The sequence below is a fragment of the Lithobates pipiens genome, unplaced genomic scaffold (genome assembly GCF_037356315.1).
Source record: "Lithobates pipiens isolate NorthernLeopardFrog02 unplaced genomic scaffold, aLitPip1_a1.2 Scaffold_16, whole genome shotgun sequence".
Lineage (NCBI taxonomy): Eukaryota > Metazoa > Chordata > Amphibia > Anura > Ranidae > Lithobates > Lithobates pipiens.
In genome coordinates, this window is record NW_027507748.1 from 117,575,670 (window position 1) to 117,599,747 (window position 24,078).

The 24,078-nt window shown below is 43.5% G+C and overlaps 1 protein-coding gene across 1 annotated transcript in view; it reads right to left on the reverse strand.

Annotated features, from left to right (window-relative positions):
• BLMH (bleomycin hydrolase) overlaps positions 1-23,822 on the reverse strand; it is an 87,250-nt gene extending 63,428 nt beyond the window's left edge. Inside the window, exons 1-5 of the mRNA XM_077480343.1 lie at positions 23,665-23,822; positions 14,006-14,203; positions 4,258-4,367; positions 3,862-4,003; positions 471-559 (exon numbers count right to left, since the gene is read on the reverse strand). Of these exons, the coding sequence (XP_077336469.1) occupies positions 471-559; positions 3,862-4,003; positions 4,258-4,367; positions 14,006-14,203; positions 23,665-23,674 (549 nt within the window). The 5' untranslated portion in view covers positions 23,675-23,822. The remainder of the gene's footprint in view (positions 1-470; positions 560-3,861; positions 4,004-4,257; positions 4,368-14,005; positions 14,204-23,664) is intronic.
• Positions 23,823-24,078: the final 256 nt, after the last annotated feature.

The following is a 24,078-nucleotide window of genomic DNA, read 5'->3' on the forward strand; positions in this document are numbered from 1 at the left end:
AGTAAACATGGTTGATTGATAATAAATGGCTTCAGCCAAACACTAACCATAAGTGAAAGAAAAGTTTTTGTATTATCATTCATATTCTCTGAAAAATGGCCAAGAAATCTTAAGTTTACATACCCTGGCAGAATTTACGAGCACAACTGTATATGGCTGTGTGAAAGTGCCAGGTAATCAGATTCCAGGTGTAATTTTTCTGCTGTAAGTTACAAAATGGAACAAAAAGGACCTTTTCAGTAAAAAACCACAAAGGACAACTGGATAATGCAAAGAGCAGCAATTCATAACAGTAAGATCAGATTTCAGCTTGCTGAAGTCAGATCTCTGAAAAATAAAATTTTGCTTATTTGCTATGGATTACTACACTTTGCACATACAGTAGCTCTTTGGCTTACTGGATAGAGATGTATGTGTATTGTTGATCGTTGTCAAAAGCTTGCTCTTTTCATACTATATACCACCCTCACCTTGTGGTTAAGAATGTCATTCATCCTTCTCGTGGCCTCTGAGGTGTGAGATTCAGGGAAACATTTTTTCGGGATGACACCATATTTTTCTAAAGGAAAGCAGGATGTAAAATGCATCATTTGTTAAAGACTTAGTAATAAACAAAAAAAGTGACCTGTATTTAAAATGTACATATAGCTCAGGGAGTGGTTAGAGCAGGGGCAGGCAACCTTAACCACTTGAGCTCCGGAATGTTTTTACCCCCTTCCTGACCAGGCCATTTATTGTGATAAAGTAACGCAGTGACGTAACTGACAATTGCGCAGTCATGCGACATTATACTCAAATAAGATTTTTCCCCTATTATCCATAAAGCTTTCTTTTGGTGGCATTTGATCACCTCTGTATTTGGAATGTCATCATATCTCCTTACCAGAGCTTATATTTTAACTGCTATGCCAACTTTTTAATAAAGAATTTTCTTCCAACTTAAACCGCGAGTAAACCCACTGACTTTTTTTTTTTTATTTTTTTTTTTTTACACCTGTAAGGGAAAAGGCATGCACGCGGGAGTTTTCTTCTCCGGCAGGGTCTGGCGTCTGCTGGACTTTCAGCCGAGAGTCCCTTGTGCGCATGCACCACTGAAGTCAGCGGCTCATTGCGAGGGGAATATCTCCTAAACCGTACAGGTTTAGGAGATATTCTTTTTACCTACAGGTAAGCCTCATTACAGGCTTACCTGTAGATCAAAGTTAAAAATGTAACTTTACAACCGCTTTAAAATCATTGACTTTGCTATCCCGCCCCCGGGGGAACCTTTCCCATATTGTATTCATTTGGGGTGTGCAGAATCAAGCATCAATATCCCTCACATCACGTGTCTTTCCCATGCTAGAAAATGTTTGGGTGGCTAAACAGCCCCTCCCCCTTGACACACGTGAGCTGGATACGAGCCGAGTACTGTTCACTTGTCCCACTATATATGTGTTGTCAGATAATTTATGAACAATGAGTAACCCTCTAGGTGATGAATGGGTAAATCATTTTTTAGGAGAGAAGACTGACTTTGGTTAGGATTAGATTGAAATCTAAATTTCCTCCCCCTTTCACTAACCAAGCAGAACACTAGTTAAACAAAGGTCTGCGCTATTTGGATCGCAACGCATACATCTGACACCATGGTCTCTTACACTCACTTCCATGGTGTATTTTACATATTGCTGGATCAGTGATCAACAGCACACAGCTCTTAAGATATATTTTTGAAAAAATTTAAAAATGAATATTTATACTGTTGTACTAACCTATAACTGCAATTGATTTGATTGCATCACGTTATGTTTATGATTACTGTATTTATCAGCGTATAACACGCAACCCAAGTTTAGGAGGGAATTTTGGGGAAAATGTAATGGCAGTGATCAGGGACTTATATCAGACTGCAATATTGTGAGGGAAAATATCCACTGTCACTGTACTAACGTCAGCAGAAAGACAGGATCTGTGCCTTTCCTTCCGGCAGAATGACAATCTGCCGTGTTTGTTCTGCCTGTGTCCTATGCAATTGGCGGGTGCCAGCAAACATCAAGTCCATGATACCCACTGCTGGGCTCCCGCTGTGAGTGATCAGGCACAGAGCGGCCACCCTGCCTTAGTATACCTATGGAGGGCGGTCCCGTAAGTGGTTAAAGAGAGGGAGACTTACCTGAACAACAAGGTAGAAGTCAAGGATCACTGGGCATGGCGTCGCCTCCTCACACCTGATTTAAACCTCTAATTGACGTACTACCGTGTCGCAATCGACTGTGGTGCGTGGTAATTATCGGTTAAAATCAGGTGGTGAGAAGGCAATATATTGCCATCTCACCACCTCTCAAACACACTCAGTTCGCTTTTTAGAGGAGCAGCAGTGCCTGCTGCACTTGTGAGTGAGCCTTTGGCTGCATTCGGCAGCGGCACACTTAGGGCTCGTTCACACAAAGTTGATCGACTGGAAGAGTTACTGGGATCGAATAAATGTAATATATACCTGTATTAGGGGTCTTGAAAATAACCGGTGCATCAATGCGTTAAACAGCTGAATCGCGATTGCACGATGAGCCGATTTGGTTCCTTCCATTCCCAGCGGCACGCTTTAACACCTTCCTTGCCTATGTCAGAGAGGGATGTGTGTAGCCGGCTGAGTACTCTGGGCTGTTCCCCCTCACGCTCCTCCTCCAAAACACATCTCCTGGGAGGAGGAGGGAGGGGGGGGGGGGGGGACACACACTCCGGTTGAAACCACACAAAAGCCACAGTGCCGGTGCAGCATGGCTCCTCATATACCCCGAGGTCTCAGTCCAGTACGGTGGTGGGAGCGCATAAGGAGTGGGCATGATGGAGAGGAGAAGTAGTAGAGAAGCCGAGGAGGAGGTGGCAGGGGAGCTGGTGGCAGCCAATGAGTGGCCAGTCTCCGGCATAGCCCTTTATCCACTTGTAAAATCTGAAGATTATCATGGTATGCATACTGCAGGAAGCTCACATGAAGTAGGTTAGTGTATGGCATATTATGTCTACATCTGATAGTTTTACAGCTGGAAGGACATGTGGAAAGTACTATAATACTATTCATCTCTAAAGTAGAATAAACAGACTAAATACAACTGTATGCTCCTAGATCTGCTTTTCTTGATTTAATTATAAAAAGGTGTCATAAAATACTTTAAAACTGGTAACTTTTTTGGGGTGGGAGTTGAGAAACCATTGTGATTCTGGCAAGGAGGAGTAGTTTTTTTTCTCCTTAATTGCAGAACATCACATCTAAGGGCTGCTAAATTACAATAAATTATATTTATGATTAACAGATTAAAATGAAGTAAATAAAAAGCTTTAAGCACTCGTGACCCCCTGACATGCCACATTTAGCATGCAATTTTTGGAGGGGTGGAGCGGGTACCTAGTTTTCACAGGTACCCAGCTCCCACTTCCTCTCCTGGCGCCAGAAGTAAGTTCACCTCTCCCCCCTGCAATCTTCTGGGACACATCCACAGGTCCCAGAAGATTGCCCAGCCATTCATAAATGTGCAATGCGGATCATGCATGCGCAGTGAGTGCCTGGCTGTGAAGTCAAAGCCGGGGCGCCCACACTTGCAATGCCGGCACCGCAGAGAGGAGGGGGAGAGAAGCGAGGATTTGGGTAGCCGCATCGCTGGACCATGGGACAGGTGAGTTTGTTTATTAAAAGTCAGCAGCCACACTGTTTGTAGCTGCAGACTTTTAAAATGGGTGGAACTCCTCTTTAAGCAATATCGCAGTTTGATTATATCAGGCAAATATAAATTCTGACAATTGTTATCGGACATCAGGCTTAGAATTGTACGGTGTTAAATATCATGAACACAGAGCTTAGTTACTGTATTCGCAAGCCCTTACCTATGAGGTTAACCAGCATATCCCACTGTCCTCCATCATTGGTGGGGTTTGAAAGAAGAAACTGCATAAGCCTTCCATCAATTGGTTCATTCAAATGTGCAGTTTCAACATAGGCATTTAGGAAATAATTGCAGCGTTCTACCTGTTTAGGATAACAAAATGATAAAATAATTTAAGAATGTTGATGTCTACAAGGAGGGCGGGGGGGAAGCATGTCTAAAGGCATTTCTATATAACAAAGTAGCAATAGGTAGCAAGATACAATCACACCTATTGTCATATTTAATAAGGATGATCAATAAGGAATTACATTGTGTAGATTGAGCAAGTTTAATGGGGAATGTCAGATAAAAAATCCATTCTGCTAAATGTTGTTATCTCACAATGGCTACATACCTTGTCCCAGAAAAACAGATAGGACTGACTGAATTCAAACTCCTCAATGTTAAACTTTTTCATAAAAGGCAATCTCATCACATTCAGACAGGAGAAGATCCAACACCGCCCTTAAAGATAAATGACAATTTATTATGTAGCAAATTTCTCGATCAGTGCCTAGTGTACTCAAAGAGGGAATACATTCAGAAAGATTAAGGCTTGGTTCACACTTATGTGAATTGGATGCTGGTTTCTCCACATCCAATTTGCACGTCAGGAGATTTTGACCGGCTCTCTATGGAGCCGGTTCACACATCTCCGGGATGGCTGCGGAGAGGTTTTCAGAAGAGTCCTGTGTGTCTTCTGGTCCATTTCAGCCCTGAATCCAGTCAACAATTCAGGGCCTTATTCGTCCCTGAAATGGAGAACTGGGAGGCACCGGACCCCAGCCGCGAGCCGCTCCACACAGCAGCTCTGTACCTAGCCTAAAAGCAGTATTAAACCCAAAGGCAAAACATGAATGCAGCCATCACATCTAAGGATTGGTAAGCTGCAATACATTTCTATTTTAGGCTTTATTCTATTATCATTTGGTGAAGGAAGAAAATAAAATAAAACTGCAGTTTAAACATGAAGAATAGTTATAGTTAGGCGTTTCTTCCACTTTAAAAAAAGTAATCTTACCTTAAAAGTGGTTGTAAAAGCAGTTTTTTTTAAATATCTTAACCACTTCAGCCCAGGAAGATTTGGCTGCTCAATGACCAGGCCATTTTTTGCAATACAGCACTGTATCGCATTAACTGACAATTGCACTGTCGTGCATGCGCTGTACCCAAAACTGATGTCCGTTCCCCCCCCCCCCCCCAAATAAAGCTCTCTTTTGGTGGTATTTGATCACCTCTGCTGTTACTACTTTTTGCTATAATATCCTAATAAAAAAAAAAAAAATTCCTCAGTTTAGGCCAGCATGTATTCTACATATTTTTGATTAAAAAAAACAAAAAAAAAAAAACAACACACACACACACGCGCGATCAGTCTCCTCTCCCCTGAGGAAACCGGTATGTGTGTGTTTATACACACACACACACACACACACACACACCTCGGTTCTCAATCTTTAACGAGCAACCTTGAGATGCGTCTTAAAGAGCCCATGTACAGCTATGACGGTTGCGCAGGGGAGCCAACCTGCCGCAGTGTAACTGCAGTGGCTTGTCCGGAAGCAGTTAATGCATGCTATTTTATGCATTAAAATAAAAAACCTTCTGTGTGCAGCAGCCCCCCTAAAACTTAACTAAGCCCCATCTCGATCCAGCAATGTTGCACGAGAGACTGCTTTCCAGGCTCTCCCTCCTGATTGGCTAAATCACACAGTGGGTGCAATTGCAAGTCAGTGAGCCAATGAGGAGAGAGGGGGCTGAGCCACGGCTTCACGTCTGAATGGACACAGAGCAGCAGGTTAGCTCAGGTACCCCCATAGGAATCTTCTTGCTGTGGGGGCACTCAGCAGGTGGGAGGAGCCAGGAGTGCTGGTGAGGGACCCGAGAAAAGGAGGATCTTGGCTACTCTGTGCAGTTGGTTTTGCACAGGAGCAGGTTAGTCTAAACATGTTTGCCATTTTTAAATAATAATAATCATAATAATAATAATAATAAAAAAAAAAAAAAAAAAAAAAAAAAAAAAAGGACTTTAGAATCACTTCAAATTCTTCCATGTACTAAACCGGAAATAAAACATTTACAGAAAAACAGAGCAATATTTGTGCCAACATCACTCCAATATATTAACTGAATATGAAGTACAAAAAAAAAAAAAAAAAAAAAAAAAAGCTATTAAAGTGAGTCTATAGTAATATTTTGCCATTGTGTTGTGGTTCATTTTTATATTAGTTACCATTTGTAGAAAACCATTTGAATAAAAGCATGATTTACATGCGTGTTTGCAAGCCTGTTGGGCTTTGTAAAAAGACCTATGTACCCCATATTCATTTACATGGGGGGGGTCCCCCTTGTTGAAAAAGTCTTACAGATTCAGACAAGCCCCCGCCCAAAACTATCGGCCAGGGTTGTGGGGAAGATGCCCGGGCCTGGTATGGATTTGGTCCCCCCTCCCCATTTTTTTATTTTTACATACAGCTATCACGGCCAGCTTCCCAACCAACTATTTACAGTTTATGAAACAAAAAAAACAAAACAAAAAAAAAAAAAAAAACCTGCATAGATGATAGATGTGAACCTAGGTTTACACAGATTACATGTGACATCTAGTGGAGGTTCCAGGCGATTAGCTGCAGGAGGCAGCCCTATTCAAAGCAATGTGAGGCAGCTGGCTACTGCAGCTAATCGTAGTCACATGCATGCAATTGTTCATGCTGAAATCTGCAAGTGATTCACCCTGGTCGATGAGGTTCTCATCTGTAAATCCGTCAGGCTTATTCACAGGTGTGTGAATGTAGCCTTACTCCTAAAATCACCCAATTTTAGGCTTGTTTGATATGGAAAGAGTGAATAAGGACTAGAACGGTTTGATGTCTTTACCCATTGAAGAAAGAACCTTTAATCTCATTTTGTCACCTGATGTGGAGGGGGCAAAAAAAAAAAAAAAAAAAGGAAGCAAGAAAAAATAAATAAATAAATCAATCAATCACCCAGGGGAGACAGATTGCAAAAAATTGAAGTAGTCTGAGAGACCATAAGTGCCGAGACCATCAATGAAGGACTTCTGAAAAATATTATATGTATATATATTTCATAAAGTTCTAGTATGATTCGTGCAAGGTGGTCTGTGTTTGTTAAAGAACAGGGGGATTAAAGTACTAGAAAGTATTGGTGGTAGCCAAGGTGTAAGAAGTGAAAAGTAATGAGGATATAAATGCATTACCAGAAGAAGTTGAGTAGAAAGGTGCAAGAAGTGAAAAGTGATAAGGATATAAAACGCATCACCAAGAAAAGTTGAATAAAACAATCTAACAGTGCATCGCAACTAGAGGTGAATTCCAATTACCAATTAGACAGATGACAAATCAGATGACAATCAGTCCATAGGGTCCTGGAATCCAAGCGATTCATGTAGTGAACCAAAGTGAGCAACAACGCACTGGAAAGGAGGGGTGGCCGGCCAAGGTTGCCTTCCTCCTGCAGGGCATGCCTACCTGACATTGGTGGGCATGTGATGGCTTCACCCCGGGACGTCAGATTCCCTCTGGTGTGTCATTGCTCACTTCGATTCACTACATGAGAATATATTTTATATAAAATATATTCTCATGTTGTGAATCGAAGCGAGCAATGACACACCAGAGGAAATCTGACATCCCGGGGTGAAGCCGGGCACCCCTCCTCACCTTGTCCGGCCATCCCTCCTTTCCGTGGTAGTACCATCTGGCGGCTAGAGGGAGGAGTGTAATGGCACCGATGCTGGGCGGTTCTCCGCCCAGCCAATGGCGCCTCCCTCTTGCAGGCAATGCCTACATGATGTTGGTGGGCGTGTGATGGCCTTATAGGCTTCACCCAGGGACATCAGGTTCCCTCTGGTGAGTCATTGCTCACTTTGAGTCACTACATGAATCACCTTGGATCCCAAGACTCTATGAACCAATCACCGTCTACCACCAATGATGAGCTCAGGCGTGTTCGCAAGCTGCACGTGCAGAGTCCGCCAGGAAGTTGGCAATGCACAGCGCTAATCACAGGCAGCGAGACATTTCCTGATCTCTGCGGCTGCGCATCGGGACAATGTCTCACTGCCTGTGAATAGTGCTGTGCCATGCCGACTTGGGAACACGCTTGGGCTCATCCTTATCTACCACCAATACTTTCTAGTACTTCAATCCCTCTGTTTTTTACCGAGCACAGGACACCTTCCACGTGACCTACTATAACATAAGTTTGTCCTTCATTGATGGTCTCAGCACTTATGGTCACTCTGACTACTTTAATTTCTTGCAATCTGTCTCCCCTGGATGATTTTCTTGCTGGACAGCAATCCACTCAACCCCACCTTGGGCATCTCCCCATTGGAGATGCCCCCCTTTGGGGGTCTCCAATCTACAACACCACACTCATATAGTAAACCTTGTAAGTATGGTAGAGAATGGGCTTTATTTTATTTTTTCCTTGGGTAGGATCAGACCCTACAGCATCTCCCATTATATTGTATTGAACTCATGCGCATACTCCTGAAGAGTGGATAAATCCACGAAATGCATAAGCTATTATATGCCGTGTCCCTAAGATCCAATGACTCATTTGATATCTGTTAGTATGTATGATTTTTTTGTATGTATAGATATACAGTTATTATAAATTGTATTGGATATACACTCACGATTATGCGTTTGTATGTTCAATTTATACAATAAACGGAATTCTTTATACCTACATGCTTCATTCAAAGTCCCAATCCCCTTTCCCCTCTTTTTTTTGACATATATTTAGGGATGAAGGCAATTGACCTTACCAGGTCACCGCCTCATTAAGTCCCAACTGTTCTTTTTTTTCCTAGATGACTCATACAGAGCAGAATGGAGGTTTGTCTAGTGCCCCTTATATGACGCACCTGATCCTTCAGGGCATAGATCCTTACGGGTGGTAAAAATACCCTTGCCTGAACCGTATCTAGGACCGGACCTAAATATTTCAGACTTTGAGCTGGTCTAAAGGCTGACTTTTCAGCATTTATGACCTAGCCCAGGCTTTCTAAATACCGCACTGTGCAGACTATGTGTTCTAGAGCCTGTAGTGAGTGATCTCTGAGCAGGATGATGTCCAGGTATCCACACCCCAAGATTCCATGGACCCTTAAAAGGCCCAGTACTGGTGCTAGGACCTTTGTAAACACCCAGGGTGCTGTGGCAAGCCCAAAGGGCAGAGCCACAAACTGGGAATTACAGTCTTCTACTGCAAACTGCAGGAACCTCTGATGAGGTTGAAAGATAGGTATGTGTAAATACACATCCTTGATAAATCGATGGAAGCTGAGATGTCTCCCGGGCTACTACCGAGTGGACCGACTCCATCCGAAAGGACTGGATTAAATAGATGTTGGTTCAGGGATCATGGATCCAAAATGGGCCTTGTGATCTTATTTGATTTTTGAACCAACAGGTTTGAATAAAACACTGCGCCCCTTTCTGTAAGGGTTATATCTGCTTAGACCTGGACAAATCAGTAGAATTCTCTCGGAGCTCCGGAAGCATCCAATGCAGACAAGAGAGTCCTTCAATGAATGCTTGGTTTTAATGGCAAGAATAACATCTTTATACAAATTATGGACAAAGAATATTGTTCAACTTAAACAGAAAGGAGGGAGGGAGGGAAGACAGAGTTCATCACATGACACAATGCCTATATAAACAGAATCATCTCAGACATGGTCTAAACTAGTATTATCGCGACGGGATATTATCTAAAAACATAAATTTAACTATTCTAAATTTTCTGGGAGAACAAAGCCCAAAAAGAGGAGTGGGACATTAACAGTGCGATATTATAATAGAAAAATACAACAACAAAAAATATATTTTTATGAAAAAGAAAAAGTAAATTTTATTTATAACAACAATTCAATTAAAAACCAATAACAGCCTTCAAGTTTTTTACAAGGATGTTAAATAAATCCTTGTAATTGGTCCCGCTACCCGTGCACTTTTTAACAACTGGATGATGTTTTCTTGGGGGAAGGGTTGGTGAAGTGGGGGTAAGCGCACTTGTTTAATTGAAGCCCTTGCCATATCTGTATATATGTCTATATTTACATTAATATACATAAATTTAATTGGATAATATGTATTTTTGCACTTTGATTTTTATGCTATTTTGTCATTTTGCTAGCTTGTATATCCCCTGATGAAGCGACAGTGAAACATGTTGGGATAGGCAAACTCACAAGCACCTTAATTAAACCACCACCTGGACTGTACGATTTATGTAACATCCTTGTAAAAAACTTGAAGGCTGTTATTGGTTTTTAATTGAATTGTTGTTATAAATAAAACTTACTTTTTATCTTTCATAAAAATATTTTTTTTTGTTGTATTTTTCTAATTATAATATCACACTGTTAATGTCCCACTCCTCTTTTTGGGCTTTGTTCTCCCAGAAAATTTAGAATATTGTTAATAGGGATGAAGTGCCATTTGCCTTGGGTGTCGGGGGAAGTCTGAATCATATTTGTTTGAAATAAATTTAACTATGTAATGCTGATGTTCTGACTTTGTCTGAAGACATTTCGAAACCAGTTATTTACCAGCGCTTATCTATCCTATGGTCATCGTGACAAACAAGACACTAAAATAAGAGATATTCCTTTGTCAGCTATATTAAAGTTTTAGTCATCTTAACCCTTTCTCCTCCTTCACGTTCGGATAGAGGAACCTCCAATTACCCCGATGCACTAAATGATTTAGGGCCTGAAACAATACGTTTCTCTTTGGAGGATTCAAGGGAAGGCTGGATCTTAAAACCTCTGGAAGGGTTAACCCTGCAATTCCAGCTTGTAACCACGGGAATCTGTCGAGGTAACTCAAATGTCCGCAAAGTGCAGCAGCTTTCCCCCCACCCAATAGAGTGGGGGTGATCCGTCAAAAGGAGAGCTTGGTGCCAAGATTTTAAGAGTTTTGGACTCAGGATTTCTTCTGGCCCTGCGGCTTGCCCCTAGCTCTAGTGGCCTGTTGGCGGCGGAACTGCCTTGGCACTAAGACACCTGAAGAAGCGGTCTCTGAGGTTTGAAACAAGAGATGCCTGGTCCCTCTCTTCACAGGAAGCAGAAAGCGCTTCCCTCTGGAAATCTTTTACATATATTTGTCCAAGTCATCACCAAACAAACATTCCCCATGGAAGGGGAACCCTGCCAATAAGCTCTTACAAAGGAAGTTCTGCTGACCATTTGTTAAGCCATAGAAGTTTGCGCATGTGCACAGACAGGAGAGCCATACGACAGACTTGCTGTATTGAGTCCTTCAAGGTATCTATAGCAAAACGCAGTGCTCAAGGTATATCTGTTCTGCTTTCAGCAGGACCATCCTCTTAGGCCTGTCAGGCAGTCTGACCCGATCCTTTAAGGACTGAGACTCCAATTGTGATAGCTGGATGAACAGCTGACCTGGCCAAAGAAAAGGAAGCCTTTAATAGTGACTTAAATTGCTTGTCAACAAAGTCCTTCAAGCCCTGTGCGTTATCCACCAGACAAGTTCAGTTCATGTTTAAAGGAAGAGACTGCCGCATCTACGACTGGCATGCTCAACTTCTTAACGAACCTTTCCTCCATAGGATATAAGAGGGAAAACCTTATGCCGCATACACACGGTCGGAGAATCCGTCGGAATGCGTCTTATCGGACCGTGTGTGGTATGCATCGGAATGATTCCGTCCGAATCTCCGTCTGACCCAATTTTCCAACATGTTGGAAATATTTCCCGACCAACTGGGCCGGTCGGACGTAATCCGATCATGTGTAGAGAATTTTGATCGGACCAAGTGCCACGCGTGCTCAGATCAAATTCCTACATCAAAGCTATTGGCTACTAGCCTGAATCTAGTCCCATCGTAACGAAATTACGTCATCGCGTTCTGAAAGATCGGATTTTTCGACAACTTAGTCCGACCGTGTGTATGCAACAGTTTCAGACACAATCCGTCAGACTAAATCTGACAAAATCCGACGGATTTGGTTGTGGAAATCTCCGACCGTGTGTACAGGGGCTTAGGAAGAACGAAAATCCTGTTAGGATGTTCCCAATCAGCATACACCGCCTGTTCCAACAGTAAGTGCAAGGGGAAAGCCTGTGCAACCTGAGGAGGCCTCAGGGACCACAAAGAGGACCAGGGGGGGCTCGGAAACCTCTGCGGGAGGCAACTTAAAGGCAGATACCAACTGAGCATCTTCTGGCCCAGTCTGCTTAGAAGCAGACTCAACTCATCTGCCAGGCCCTCCACAGAATCCTTGGCATTTAGCTCTTAGCATCATCAACCTATTCCTGCTGCAAGTTAGGAGGATCGGGGGAGGGGGACCTGTCACGCTTCTTGCCACCCTGCGAGATGGAAGCAATCTTGCCAGCAATCCTGCCCTCTAACCCGGCTAGAGCTGAGAACAGATTATCCCTGGTGATAAAGGCTGAAGCAGCAGCGTTGACAGTAGGCACCATACCAGAAAGGCGCCGCGGATCAGATTGCCTGGAAACCTTTGCTCTTTCAGGGGATACAATAGGGTTTAGACTAGGCTCCTCCAGAGCTACTGATGACACAGATGTGCCCTTCCCTGTAGTGTTAGTCCTGCGCCTCTTTCTTAAGACACTACAAGCCACAAAAAGGGAGTACCTGGGTTTAGCATTTACACACCCCAGAAGGGAGACCCTATAATGACCCAAGCACCTATACAACAATCCTGCTAAGCACCTTAGCCTGCCAACCAACACCTGGTGACTCACTTGACACAGGTAAGGAGAAACGAACTGCTGAAAATGACTGGTTCAGAGCCTGCTCTGTGTCCCACAGCCGTTTCCTGGAAGCATTGCATGTCTGCCGCACTCAGCTTAAATAAGCAAACAGGTGAGGCTGTATTTGCACAGGACGCAAATTTTTGAACCCCAAGATTAGGCTACAGCACTTGTGCAGCTGTGTGTGCGCACAACATCAATGGTGAAGCCGCATGCGCCATAGCCGCCGAACACTCGTGCACTCCGGCGAACACACATGTGCCATGGTGAACCAAGACGAGCAATGGCGCACCCTCATGCGCGGAGAAGGAGAAGGCGAAGGAGAAGGAGGAGAACCGCACATAGGTGTCCAGCCTCTAGCTAGTTTGACTAATTGTTACAATCACTGGGGAACCCCACAATAAGTAAATAAGGGGAGGTTTCACTTAGCCGTCTAGGCGCATGGCAACCAGAAATTAATTTTCCAACTTGTTGGAAATATTTCCTGACCAACTGGGCCGATCGGACATACTCCAATCATGTGTAGAGAATTTTGATCGGACCAAGTGCCACGCATGCTCAGATCAAATTCCTACATCAAAGCTATTGGCTACTAGCCTGAATGTAGTCCCATCATAACGAAATTACGTCATCACGTTCTGAAAGATCAGATTTTTCGACAACTTTGTCCAATCGTGTGTATGGAACAGTTTCGGACAAGATCCGACGGGCAAAATCCGATGGATTTGGTTGTCGAAATCTCAGACCGTGTGTACAGGGGCTTAGAATATTTAAGGGATACGTCTTTCTTCCACTAAAGGTGCCTATAATAAAATCGACAATAAATTCATATTCATTGATGTATTAAATTCAAACTTTTAATTAATGGCAATCAAAAAATATAAATATATTTTAAAACTGTCAATTTCGGTTTTCGGCCAAGTGCTTCCTGCATTTTCGGTTTCAGCACCAACATTTCTATTCAGCGCACATCTACATTTTTTACCTTAAAGCAAGGAACGCATTAAGGTAAAAAACGTTTAGGCTTTAGAACCACTTCAAAAAAAAAAATTATATGTTTTTTTTATTGCCGTTTGTACCTTCTATGGAAACATATTTCGCTCACTTCCTGTCTCAGTGACACAGGTACAGGCAACGAGGACAAAACCAACAAAAGAAGACTTTTCCCCGATGTTCATTTTTGCCTGTGTTACAAATTTGGTATGAATGGGACCCAATAAAAAAACTATAAGAGTGGGCTCCTCTCATGACAGTATTATTTCTAAGAGGTCTCAAAAATCTCAATGACAGACTTTTCATGGTCATTAAAAACAAGCAGATGAGGCCTACCCGAGTTCTTCTGGTTGGTGATAGGCTTGCCCTCAGCAGGTATGGTGTGTTGGAAGACATGTGCGCTGTCCTGAACGGTCTGCCGCTGTAGACACACTTCAAGTGGATCACTGCATGTGGCAACATTCTGAGCCAGGAGGAACTGGGGCGCAGACTTCAGCTTCTTCCTGAAGGAAGCGGTCTTCTCCAAACTCAAACCTGGGATATAAGACAAGTGTTAAAAATAACTGGGTAATCATTTTACCCTTAAATATTAGAGAAGCACTACAAATCAAACTGAAGCACTTTGGGCAGTGACTCTCAACCTCATTCCTAAAGTACCCCCAACAAGTCATGTTTTGGGAATTTCGCTTAGGTCAAATAGCTGTCCAAAATACCAAGCCTTTGACTTTGATTTTAAGCACCTTTGCAAGATAAAGGAAACATGGCCTTTTGGGGGAACTTGAGGACTGAGGTTGAGAACCACTGCTCTAAGGGACATTGATATATTTCAGAACAGAAATGCACATAGCTATTGTAAGTCATACTACATTTTCCTCTCTACATCATAGCTGGCGTGGAAGCTGAAGTGACATTGCATATAAGTTTCTGCCCACAGGATGTAATGATGACGGTTCACATGTGAGCTACAAAGTGACACATCTCAAATACAGACAGGTTATTACAAGGATACAACATTATGGTGTGGGCACTTTTATGCTTAGCCATTTGGAAAGTTGATGCGGGCGACAATACATACAAAGCATATAAAACTCCAACTGAAACTTCAATTTAAAGGGGTTGTAAAGGTTTGTTTTTTTTATCACCTTTATGCACCCTATGCATGAAGGTGAAAAAACACCTGTCAGGTTTTACTTACCTGAACTCCCAAACTTGTCCCATGGGGACGTGCGCTCTCTCTGGCAGGGGTTCTCGGCTCTTGATAGGATAGATTGATAGCAGCGCAGCCATTGGCTCCCGCTGCTATCAAATACAATGAGGCGGGGCCAAGTCCTGCATTTGTTGTCTATGGACGCTGAATGCTGGACTCAGGAGTGCGCCCGCAAGGTAACCCCCTGGGAGAGCCGCCGAGGGACCCCAGAAGAGCAGGTACGGGGCCACTGTGCAAAACAAGCTACACAGTGGAAGGAATTGTTTGTCAAAAAAAAAAAAAAAAAAAACCCAAACCTTTAGTGTCACTTTAAATCAGGGCTTGTGTCTATGGGCTTTTGCATTCCCAAACAAGCCTATGGGAATGTAAAACCCACGTGAAGCAGGTCAAATGCTTCCTTCGTCAATGAATATTAAATCATCTCAGTAGCTTGTCTTGATGCCATCAACACAAGCCCAAAACCTGCAGATAGACAGATGGCCAAATACATTCCAGATGCCTAAAAAACAAAAAAGGTTAAAATCTTACAATTACTTTGGAAAGCAGTCTCCATGTTCAGTTAATGGCAGGGGTCTTTTCTAATCAGAGTGGAATCCTTTCGCTCTGTAGGGAAGCAGCGGCCTCATTGCAGAGGTCTGGCACACCCACTAATGAGTCAAACCTATAGTTTTACAGTCAGAAAATGTCAAGCTCCCTACTGATTTGGAAGCTCTGGCTCTTACTGGGCAAGCAGGCATGTCAGAAATCTGTAAGGAACTCACTGCTTTCACACACGGAGCAAGGGTTCCACTCTTCGACATGCTGGCAGGGGACAGGCTTTTCTAATCAAAGACTGCGGTCCAACGTAAACAAACTGTAAGACTGTGCAAACTTTTTGTTCCAACGCACCTGAAATGTATTTAGCTAGTTTAAAGTTCAACTGGGCTTAGCAATGTGCACCATTCGGTGTTCATGTCTGAGAGGTTTATGTCATATGTATTTAGAATGTGTATGGGGTGAATCAGACTCCTGGCCGGTACATCTAACTAAGCTGTACAGTGTGGAGAAGGGGGAAAGAGACCATGGATGGATCAGACCAGGAGTCTGAGATTCTCAGGTCCGCCCACTGCACAATATAAATTAGATGGAGGAGAAGCCAGGAGTCATCCCAGACACAGCCACAGTCCCACCCACATTGATTCCCATTCAGACTCTAAATTCCACAGCACGATGGGATTTGTAGTCTTATGCTCCGTACACACGATCGGATATTGCGACAACAAAATCCATGGGATTTTTTCCAACGGATGTTGGCTCAAACTTGTCTTGCATACACACCGTCACACAATGTTGTTGGAAATTCCAAACGTCAAGAACAAGGTGACGTACAATGAGCTGAGAAAATTTAAGTTCAATAGCCAGTGCGGCTCTTCCGAGCATGCGTAGAACCAGCATGCGTAGATGCCGATTCCGAGCATGCGTAGAACTTTGTGCTTCAGAATTGTGTACAGACAATCGGAAATTCCGACAACGGATTTTGTTGGCGGAAAATTTGAGATCCAGATCTCAAATTTTGTGTGTCGGAAATTCCGATGAAAAAGGTCTGATGGAGCCTACACAGTCAGAATTTCCGACAAAAAGCTCTCATCGAACATTTACGTTGGATAATCTGACAGTGTGCGTGCGCCATTAAGCCCCATACACACATTTTCTGCTGATTTTTTCCCTTCAGATTTATCAAAACCATATAATATCTTAGGAGTTGCAATTTGTATGCAATCAGGCAGGCCCTTGCACTACATGGTTTTGGTAAATCTGAAGACAAAAATCAGCAGAAAGTATATTAATAGACCTATATATTCAAGGATGTGTGTAGATACTGTATCTAATGGTTTTGCTTACTTATTTGAGGCATGTATCTTATGTATGTGATTTTTGCATTCGATTTCTGTAAACCTGTTTAAAAGCCAATAAAAATATTGAAAAAAATAAAATAAAAAATCAGCAGAAAATCTGATGCGTATTGGGCTTTAGTGTTTGTCACCATATACGAACAGGAAGTGATGCTGCCACTTCAGAGATCCCTCCTCCTGAAGCCCAGGGATAGAGAAAATTGTGTAAGGAGGTGACATTGGATTTTTAAAACTGAGTTTTGTACACAGAGTGCGATTCTAATCTAAATCACATTAGCATTTGCTTAAAGCGGAACTAAACCCTACTGGGGAAAGGAAGCTGCCATCTTGGCCTCGGTTTGATCTTCAACTGCCAAGATTCTGCACATGTGATCAGTTATGACACTGCAATTTGATGGTTTGACAGTTCGGTTGAGAGCACTCCAGTACGTTGGAGTGGCTTTAGTTCCGCTTTACCTACACATGGCTAATGTACAAATGTTATCACCATCCCGGATTTCTTCTTTAAATAAAATCTCTTCTGCCATGCAAGTGTAAAGCATTCATAAGCAGGATGTGAAAGTGGGAATGCGGAAGTAGAAGTGGATCATGTTTCACGTGTTTTCATGCGAATCAGCTGAAAGCCATCCTGTTCAGAATTTTCTTCTTTAATCTCCCTACTCACTTGAGTAAATGAACTACTGACAAGCAAGGGGCTCTAATGGATGCAAAGTCCACATCATTTCGGACTTTTATCTCACATCCAAAGTAAGCCATGCTAAAAAACTGGCAGTAAAATGCCAAAAACAGTGACATTTATTTAAAAATAATTACATGTACCAGGAGAGACTGCATAATCTCTGCTATACATGTTTACAACCATATACAATGCCTTGAAAAAAGTATTCATAGCCCCCTTGAAATTTTCCAAATATTGCCATGTTACAAACAAAAACGTACATTTTATTGGGATTTTAGGTGATAGACCAACACTAAGTGGCAAATGATTTTACATTTTTTTTTTTACAAATGTGTGAAAAGTGTGGCGTGCATTTTTATTCGGTCCCCGAGTCAATACTATGTAGAATCATCTGCAATTACAGCTGCGAGTCTTTTTGGGGATGTCCCTTTTTGGGAAATTTTTGCCCATCCTTTACAAAATAGTGCAAACTCTGTCAGATTGGATGGAGAGCAAATTTTCAAGTCTTGCCAGATTCTCAATTGGATTTAGGTCTGGACTTTGACTGGGTCATTCTAACACATGAATATGCTTTAATCTAAACCATTCCATTGTAGCTCTGGCTGTATGTTTAGGGTTGTTGTCCTGCTGGAAGGTGAACCTCCTCCTCAGTCTCAAGTCTTTTGCAGACTCTAACAGGTTTTCTTCTAAGATGGCTCTGTATTTGGCTCCATCCATCTTTCCATCAACTCTGGAAATAAAAGCTTCACCGCGGCAGGGGGCAGCGGTAGTGCAAAAAGGAAGAAAGTGGGACTTTAAATCTCACACCCTATCCTCACTTAATTCTTTATCCATTGAATGTTTCGGTGATGACCTCTTACCATGGTCTCCCACCGTCACTTCTGTTTGGACTTCATTTCCTCACCTTTATATTCATCACTTGTATTTCCTCACTTTTACATTCATCAATTTTCTTACCAATTTATTCCTTATTCACGGCTTCTACACTGCATATACACACCCTTCAACATTGCTTTCATTTTTTTTATTTATTTTTTTGTCGTGGTTTGTTTTTTGGTTTTCAATTATTGTTTTCACTACACTTCACCAATTTTTCACATTCACACTAGGGGTGCTCGGAGCTCGCCCGGATGTCTGCCTGTGATGATCACCGCCCTATACATGCCCTCTCGGCTCCCGACACTGATGTTCTGGGGTGGCTTGAGGTCCTTGGCACCCTGCCTTCCAGCACACATATATTTGTAAGCCATTTTGTTTTATACGGGCTTTTTTTGGGGGGGGGGGGGGCTTTATCCATCCTCCCCTACCCTGATTTAGTATACTTACCTACAAATATTTTCCTATTGCAGATACCTTACATGTCTTCTCCTGAAGAGCAGTTTAAAGCCGCGAAACGCGTCGAGCTACTGGTGTATGAGCTACACAACCATCATGATATGTGTTTATACTTCTTTTAACATATTTGGGTTTTTGAGCCTATTGATAGCATCTGCACTATTATCTCAACATTTGTATCCAACTATGAGTATGGTGGTCCCTTTTATTTTACCTTGAATATCAATGGTTATAAATATGTTATCAATTATTGCCAGGTTACAGATTGACACCATGTTATGGGTGCATTTTTGTATACATGTAATGAACTGTATGTAAACTTGTTTTTACGCATTATTAAACCCTTATTTTCCACCATTTTACTCATTTTTGTCATCCTGAGCTTCATTTAAAGTCCCACTTTCTTTTCTTTTTGCACTACCGCTGCCCCCTGCCGCGGTGAAGCTTTTATTTCCAGATGACAGGGATGGAGGCACATGACTTTACCCAGCCATGGCTTCACTCAAAGTCCCAAGTTCCCCAATCCCCCCCTTTTTTAGTTTCCATCAACTCTGACCAGCTTCCCTGTCCCTACTGAAGAAAAGCATCCCTACAACATGATGCTGCCACCACCATGATTCACAGTGGGGATGGTGTGTTCAGGGTGATTTGCAGTGTTAGTTTTCCACTACACATAGCGTTTTGCCTTTAGGCCAAAAAGTTCAATGTTGGTCTTATCTGACCAGAGCACCTTTTTCCACATTTGCTAGGTCTCTCACATGGCTTCTTTCAAGCTGTACACAGGACTTGTTATGGCTTTCTTTCAACAATGGTTTTCTTCTTGCCACCTCTTCCATAAAGGCCGGACTTGGAGTGCATGACTAATAAGTGTCCTGTGGACAGATTCTCCCACCTGAGCTGTGGATCTCTGCAGCTCCTCCAGAGTTACTATGGTACTCTTGGCTGCTTTTCTGATAAATGCTCTCCTTGCCCGACCTGTCAGTTTAGGTGGATGGCCATGTCTTGGTAGGTTTACAGTTGTGCCATACTTTCCATTTTTGGATGATGGATTGAACAATGCTCCGTAGGATGTTCAAAGCTGGTCATATTTAGAACCTAACCCTGCTTTAAACTTCTCTAGAACTTTATTCCTGACCTGTCTGGTGTGTTCCTTGGCTTTCATGATGCGGTTTGTTCACTAAGGTTCTTTAAAAAGACTTCTGAGGGCTTCATAGAACAGCTATATTTATATGGAGATTAAATTATACACAGGTGGACTCTATTTACTAATTAGTTGACTTCTGAAGGCAACTGGCTCCACTAGATTTTAGTTGGGGGTATCAGTTAGGCACCTTTCACACCTGTGGACCGTTCAGATCTGCCCATCAGTTTCAGGCGGATCTGAACGGGAGCTCCATGTATATCTATAGAGCGTCGGATGTGAGCACAAACATGTCTGCTGAAATCTGATCAGCCCCGATCCGATCATCTCCACTAAAACAAGATGGATGCAAACCCTTTTTTTCCCCATCTGTCTGGTGGAACGGATGAAAAAGGACAGGTGGTCCGTAATCATCCGATCCCCCATAGGGGAGAGTGGGGCTCGGACAGGTCCGCCCCTGCACAGAGTGTAGAGGCGGACTTGTTATCCACCGGCTCAGTGGGGGATCAACGGCGCGATCCCTGATGAGCTATTTACAGGCTCAATGCGGACAGCCCCATGTGAAAGGGGCCTAAATACAAATTTTCCACACTTTTCAGATATTTGTAAAAAAAAAAATTAAAACCATTTATAGTTTTCCTTTTGTTTAAACAAAAGTAAATATAGGGAGTGAAGTTCCACTTTAACTGTACAGTACAGGATTGACATCCCAACTAAATTAATAGAAATATAAAATATACAGGGGGTCCCCGACTTACGTACCACTCCTACTTACAAACAGGGAGCTGCAGGGACCCTCTGCCCTTCTGTGCATTTGAGGGGCCAGACGGAGCCTCGGAAAATGTTGGAAATGTCCATAATTTAACGCACATGTGCCGAACGGCATTCGACGAATCATCAGAAATGTCCGTAATTGTCGTTCTGCACATGCGCGGCCAACTTACGAACATTTCCAGATTACAAACAAGAGGAAAGTCCCTAACGGGTTTGTAACATTGATTGCATGCCATTTAGAAAAATAAAACCATTTAGTAGTATGAGACTACTACCACCACTATACTAACAACAGGGTTGTGCATGTTTAAAATATACTATCCTGTTGGTATAGTACAGCATACTACTGATTGATATCTCTTTCTAAATAGCATGCAATGTTGTATTTATTTTTTTATTCTTTGGTACAAGATGCACCACATGCAGACATAACTTGCATGGCCAGTTTTCTGTGTCTAATTTTTGTGTTACCTTATTAACCACTTAAGGACCACCCTGTGTACATATACTGCGGCAGGGCGGCCCTTAAGCACAAAATCACGTACCTGTACGTGATCATCTTCAGACCTGGGGTACTGCCGGAGTGAACCTTTTTTGTAAACCGGAAGTCATGTCATGACATTGCTAGATCTGAGACCCGATCAAAGCTGATTTCTGGCTTTGTTTGGGTCTCCGGCCAGCTGGTCGCTCGGGCCTCCCGGTGGGACGGGAGAGCCCAGGCAAGCCGCGGCGCGGGGGTGGGGGCGGTCGACGTACCCTCCTGCTGCTTGTGGGATAACAGTCAAGTGGCTTAGGTTGTTATCCCAAGAAAGCTAACCGCCAACTCTAAAAAACTGTACGGGAGTGGTGCGTGCAGATGCCTCACCCCTGTACAACCCCTTAAAGCCGAGCTCGCATATTTGTGTACAATTGGCGTGAAGGAGTTAAAACGTTCGTGGGTCGGGTGCACGTGAAGTCATCACATGCACTGATGGGCCGGATGCGGCCCTTAGGTTGCCGACCCCTGATCTAGGTATTAGGGGTCGGCAACCTAACTAGGTATTATAGCAAGCTGCTTGCTGTGGGGGCACTTGAAAGGAGGAGAAAGAGCAGCAAAGGGGGACCCAAGAAGAGGAGGATTTGGGCTGCTCTGTGCAAAACCATTATACAGAGCATGTAAATAGAAAGTTTTTTTTTTTAAAGTGAGACTTTACAATCACTTTAATTATTATTTTTTTCACACACACACACCTACTCCCCCCCCCCATAAACTCTTTCACACTGGGGCCGCCCGTGCGTTAGCAGTGCTTTTCGGCCTCTAGCGAGGCACTTTCAACCCCCCACTAGCGGCCTGAAGAAGGGGTTAAAAGCGCCCGTGTTGTAGCGCTTTCGAAGTGCTTTTCAGGAGCTTTGGAAGCGCCGTCTATTCATTTCAATGGGCAGGGCGTTTTAGGAGCGCTATATACATCGCTCCCAAACCACCCCAAAGATGCTGCTTGCAGGACTTTTTCTAATGTCTCACAAGCACATCACCCCAGTGTGAAAAGTCACACTGAAATGAATGGGATGAAGTTTTCAGGTGCTATTTCTAGCACTAAAATGCCTGAAAACTGCCTAAAGATCCATACACACTATCAGATTTTCTGCTGATTTTTGTCTTCAGATTTACCAAAACCATGTAGTAGAAGGGCCTGCCTGATTGCGTACACATTGAAACTCCTAAGGTTTGACCTCATATTATATGGTTTTGGTAAATCTGAAGGAAAAAAAAAATCAGCAGAAAATCGGAGTGTGTATGGGGCTTCAGTGTGCCCATTAAGGATGAGCTCAGGCGTGTTCGCATGCTCCACCTGCAGAGCCCACCAGGAGGTCGGCGCAGCGCTGCGCTAATCGCAGGCAGTGAGACATTGCCCAATCTTTGCAGTCGCACATCGGGGCAATGTCTCACTGCCTGCGATTAGCGCGGAGCTGCACCGACCTCCTGGCGGGCTCTGCAGGTGGAGCATGCGAACACGCCTGAGCTCATCCCTAGTGAAAGGAGTCAGTCTCTGCAAGGACAGAGAACGATACAATGTATCTGTTTTGTCCATTCTAGAGACAGAAAACCCCGGGGCGGGCTTCACACTGACAGCCAGAGGCTATTACAGCGATCAGGTGTCACAGAATCGGATGTTCCAGGTCCTGATCATTAGAACAGGGGCTGGGGCTCTCGGTGAGATCCTGGTCTCTGTGCTAGCACACTCCTAGAACAAGGAAGATACACAAATATGCTCCCCCATAGAAAAAAGCCCAGTCTAGTGGGGCCACATATTTGTGTACAGTCGGTGTGAAGGGGTTAAATTCATTATTGAATTTAAAAAGTTGCACACACACACACACACACTTTATTTTTAAAAAAAAGACATTTTGGGGGTTGGCCAAGTGCATCCTGAATTTTTGGTTTTGGTACCAAAATATAAAATCTATACATCACTGTTTCAAAAAATAATTTTCAATCTTTTCTGCAGCTTTCATTGCTCTCATAGCCGGTGACCCCGCCATGAAGGAAACCAGTGCAGGCACTTCCTGTTACAGGATGACAACGCTTCCTCCGTCTCCCAATGCTGCTCCAGCGTTGTCACACAGGTCTCACTCTGATAGAGACTACAAGTGGCCATTTCAACAATAAAAAAAACACCCAGACTGGGGAGCAGATAGACAAGAAGTCGCTGTAAAGAGCAGCAGGAGATGAGCAGCAAAGAACGAAGCCAGTATTGTATAACAACACAGCAGCCATGGGTTACACGTCACTCAACTAAAAGGTCAGCCTATAGGGGTCTATTCCCCGAATATGGACACGCCCATCAACCAAGCCCCGCCCTTAAAGAAACACACCCCGCCCATGACTCAGCACCCCTACGAGTGTACATCCCGCTAATGCCCTCAGATTAGCCCATTTAGGTCCTTGCTTCCCACACCGGCACGCTCACCCGCCTCTCCCCCTCATACCTGTGCTCATGGTCTATTCCTGTCTACAGAAGCGGCAGATCCTGTCTGAATGAACCGGCAACTCTCACACTCCACTCTCCGCTTCCGGGGCAGTTACGGCGTGTGAACAACCGGGGCGGGGCCAATCCAAACACGTGACCGGCTCGTTAGCGCTGGACGAGAAGTGAAAGGAAAACTGTGCCGCGAGGAAGGAGAGGGCGGAGCTCACTGCTCTACGCGAGTGATAGGCTGCCAGGCAGGAGAGGGCGGGGCGCACAGCTCACGGCTCAATGTGACAGGCTGCCAGGCAGGAGAGGGCGGGGTGAGTCGCTCACTGCTGTGTGTGGCGGTCGCTAGACAAGAGAGTTTGTAGTGGTGTTTATATGAGGGTGTGGGGGAGGGGTGGCAGTGTTCTATCTAGGGATCTATTTTTTG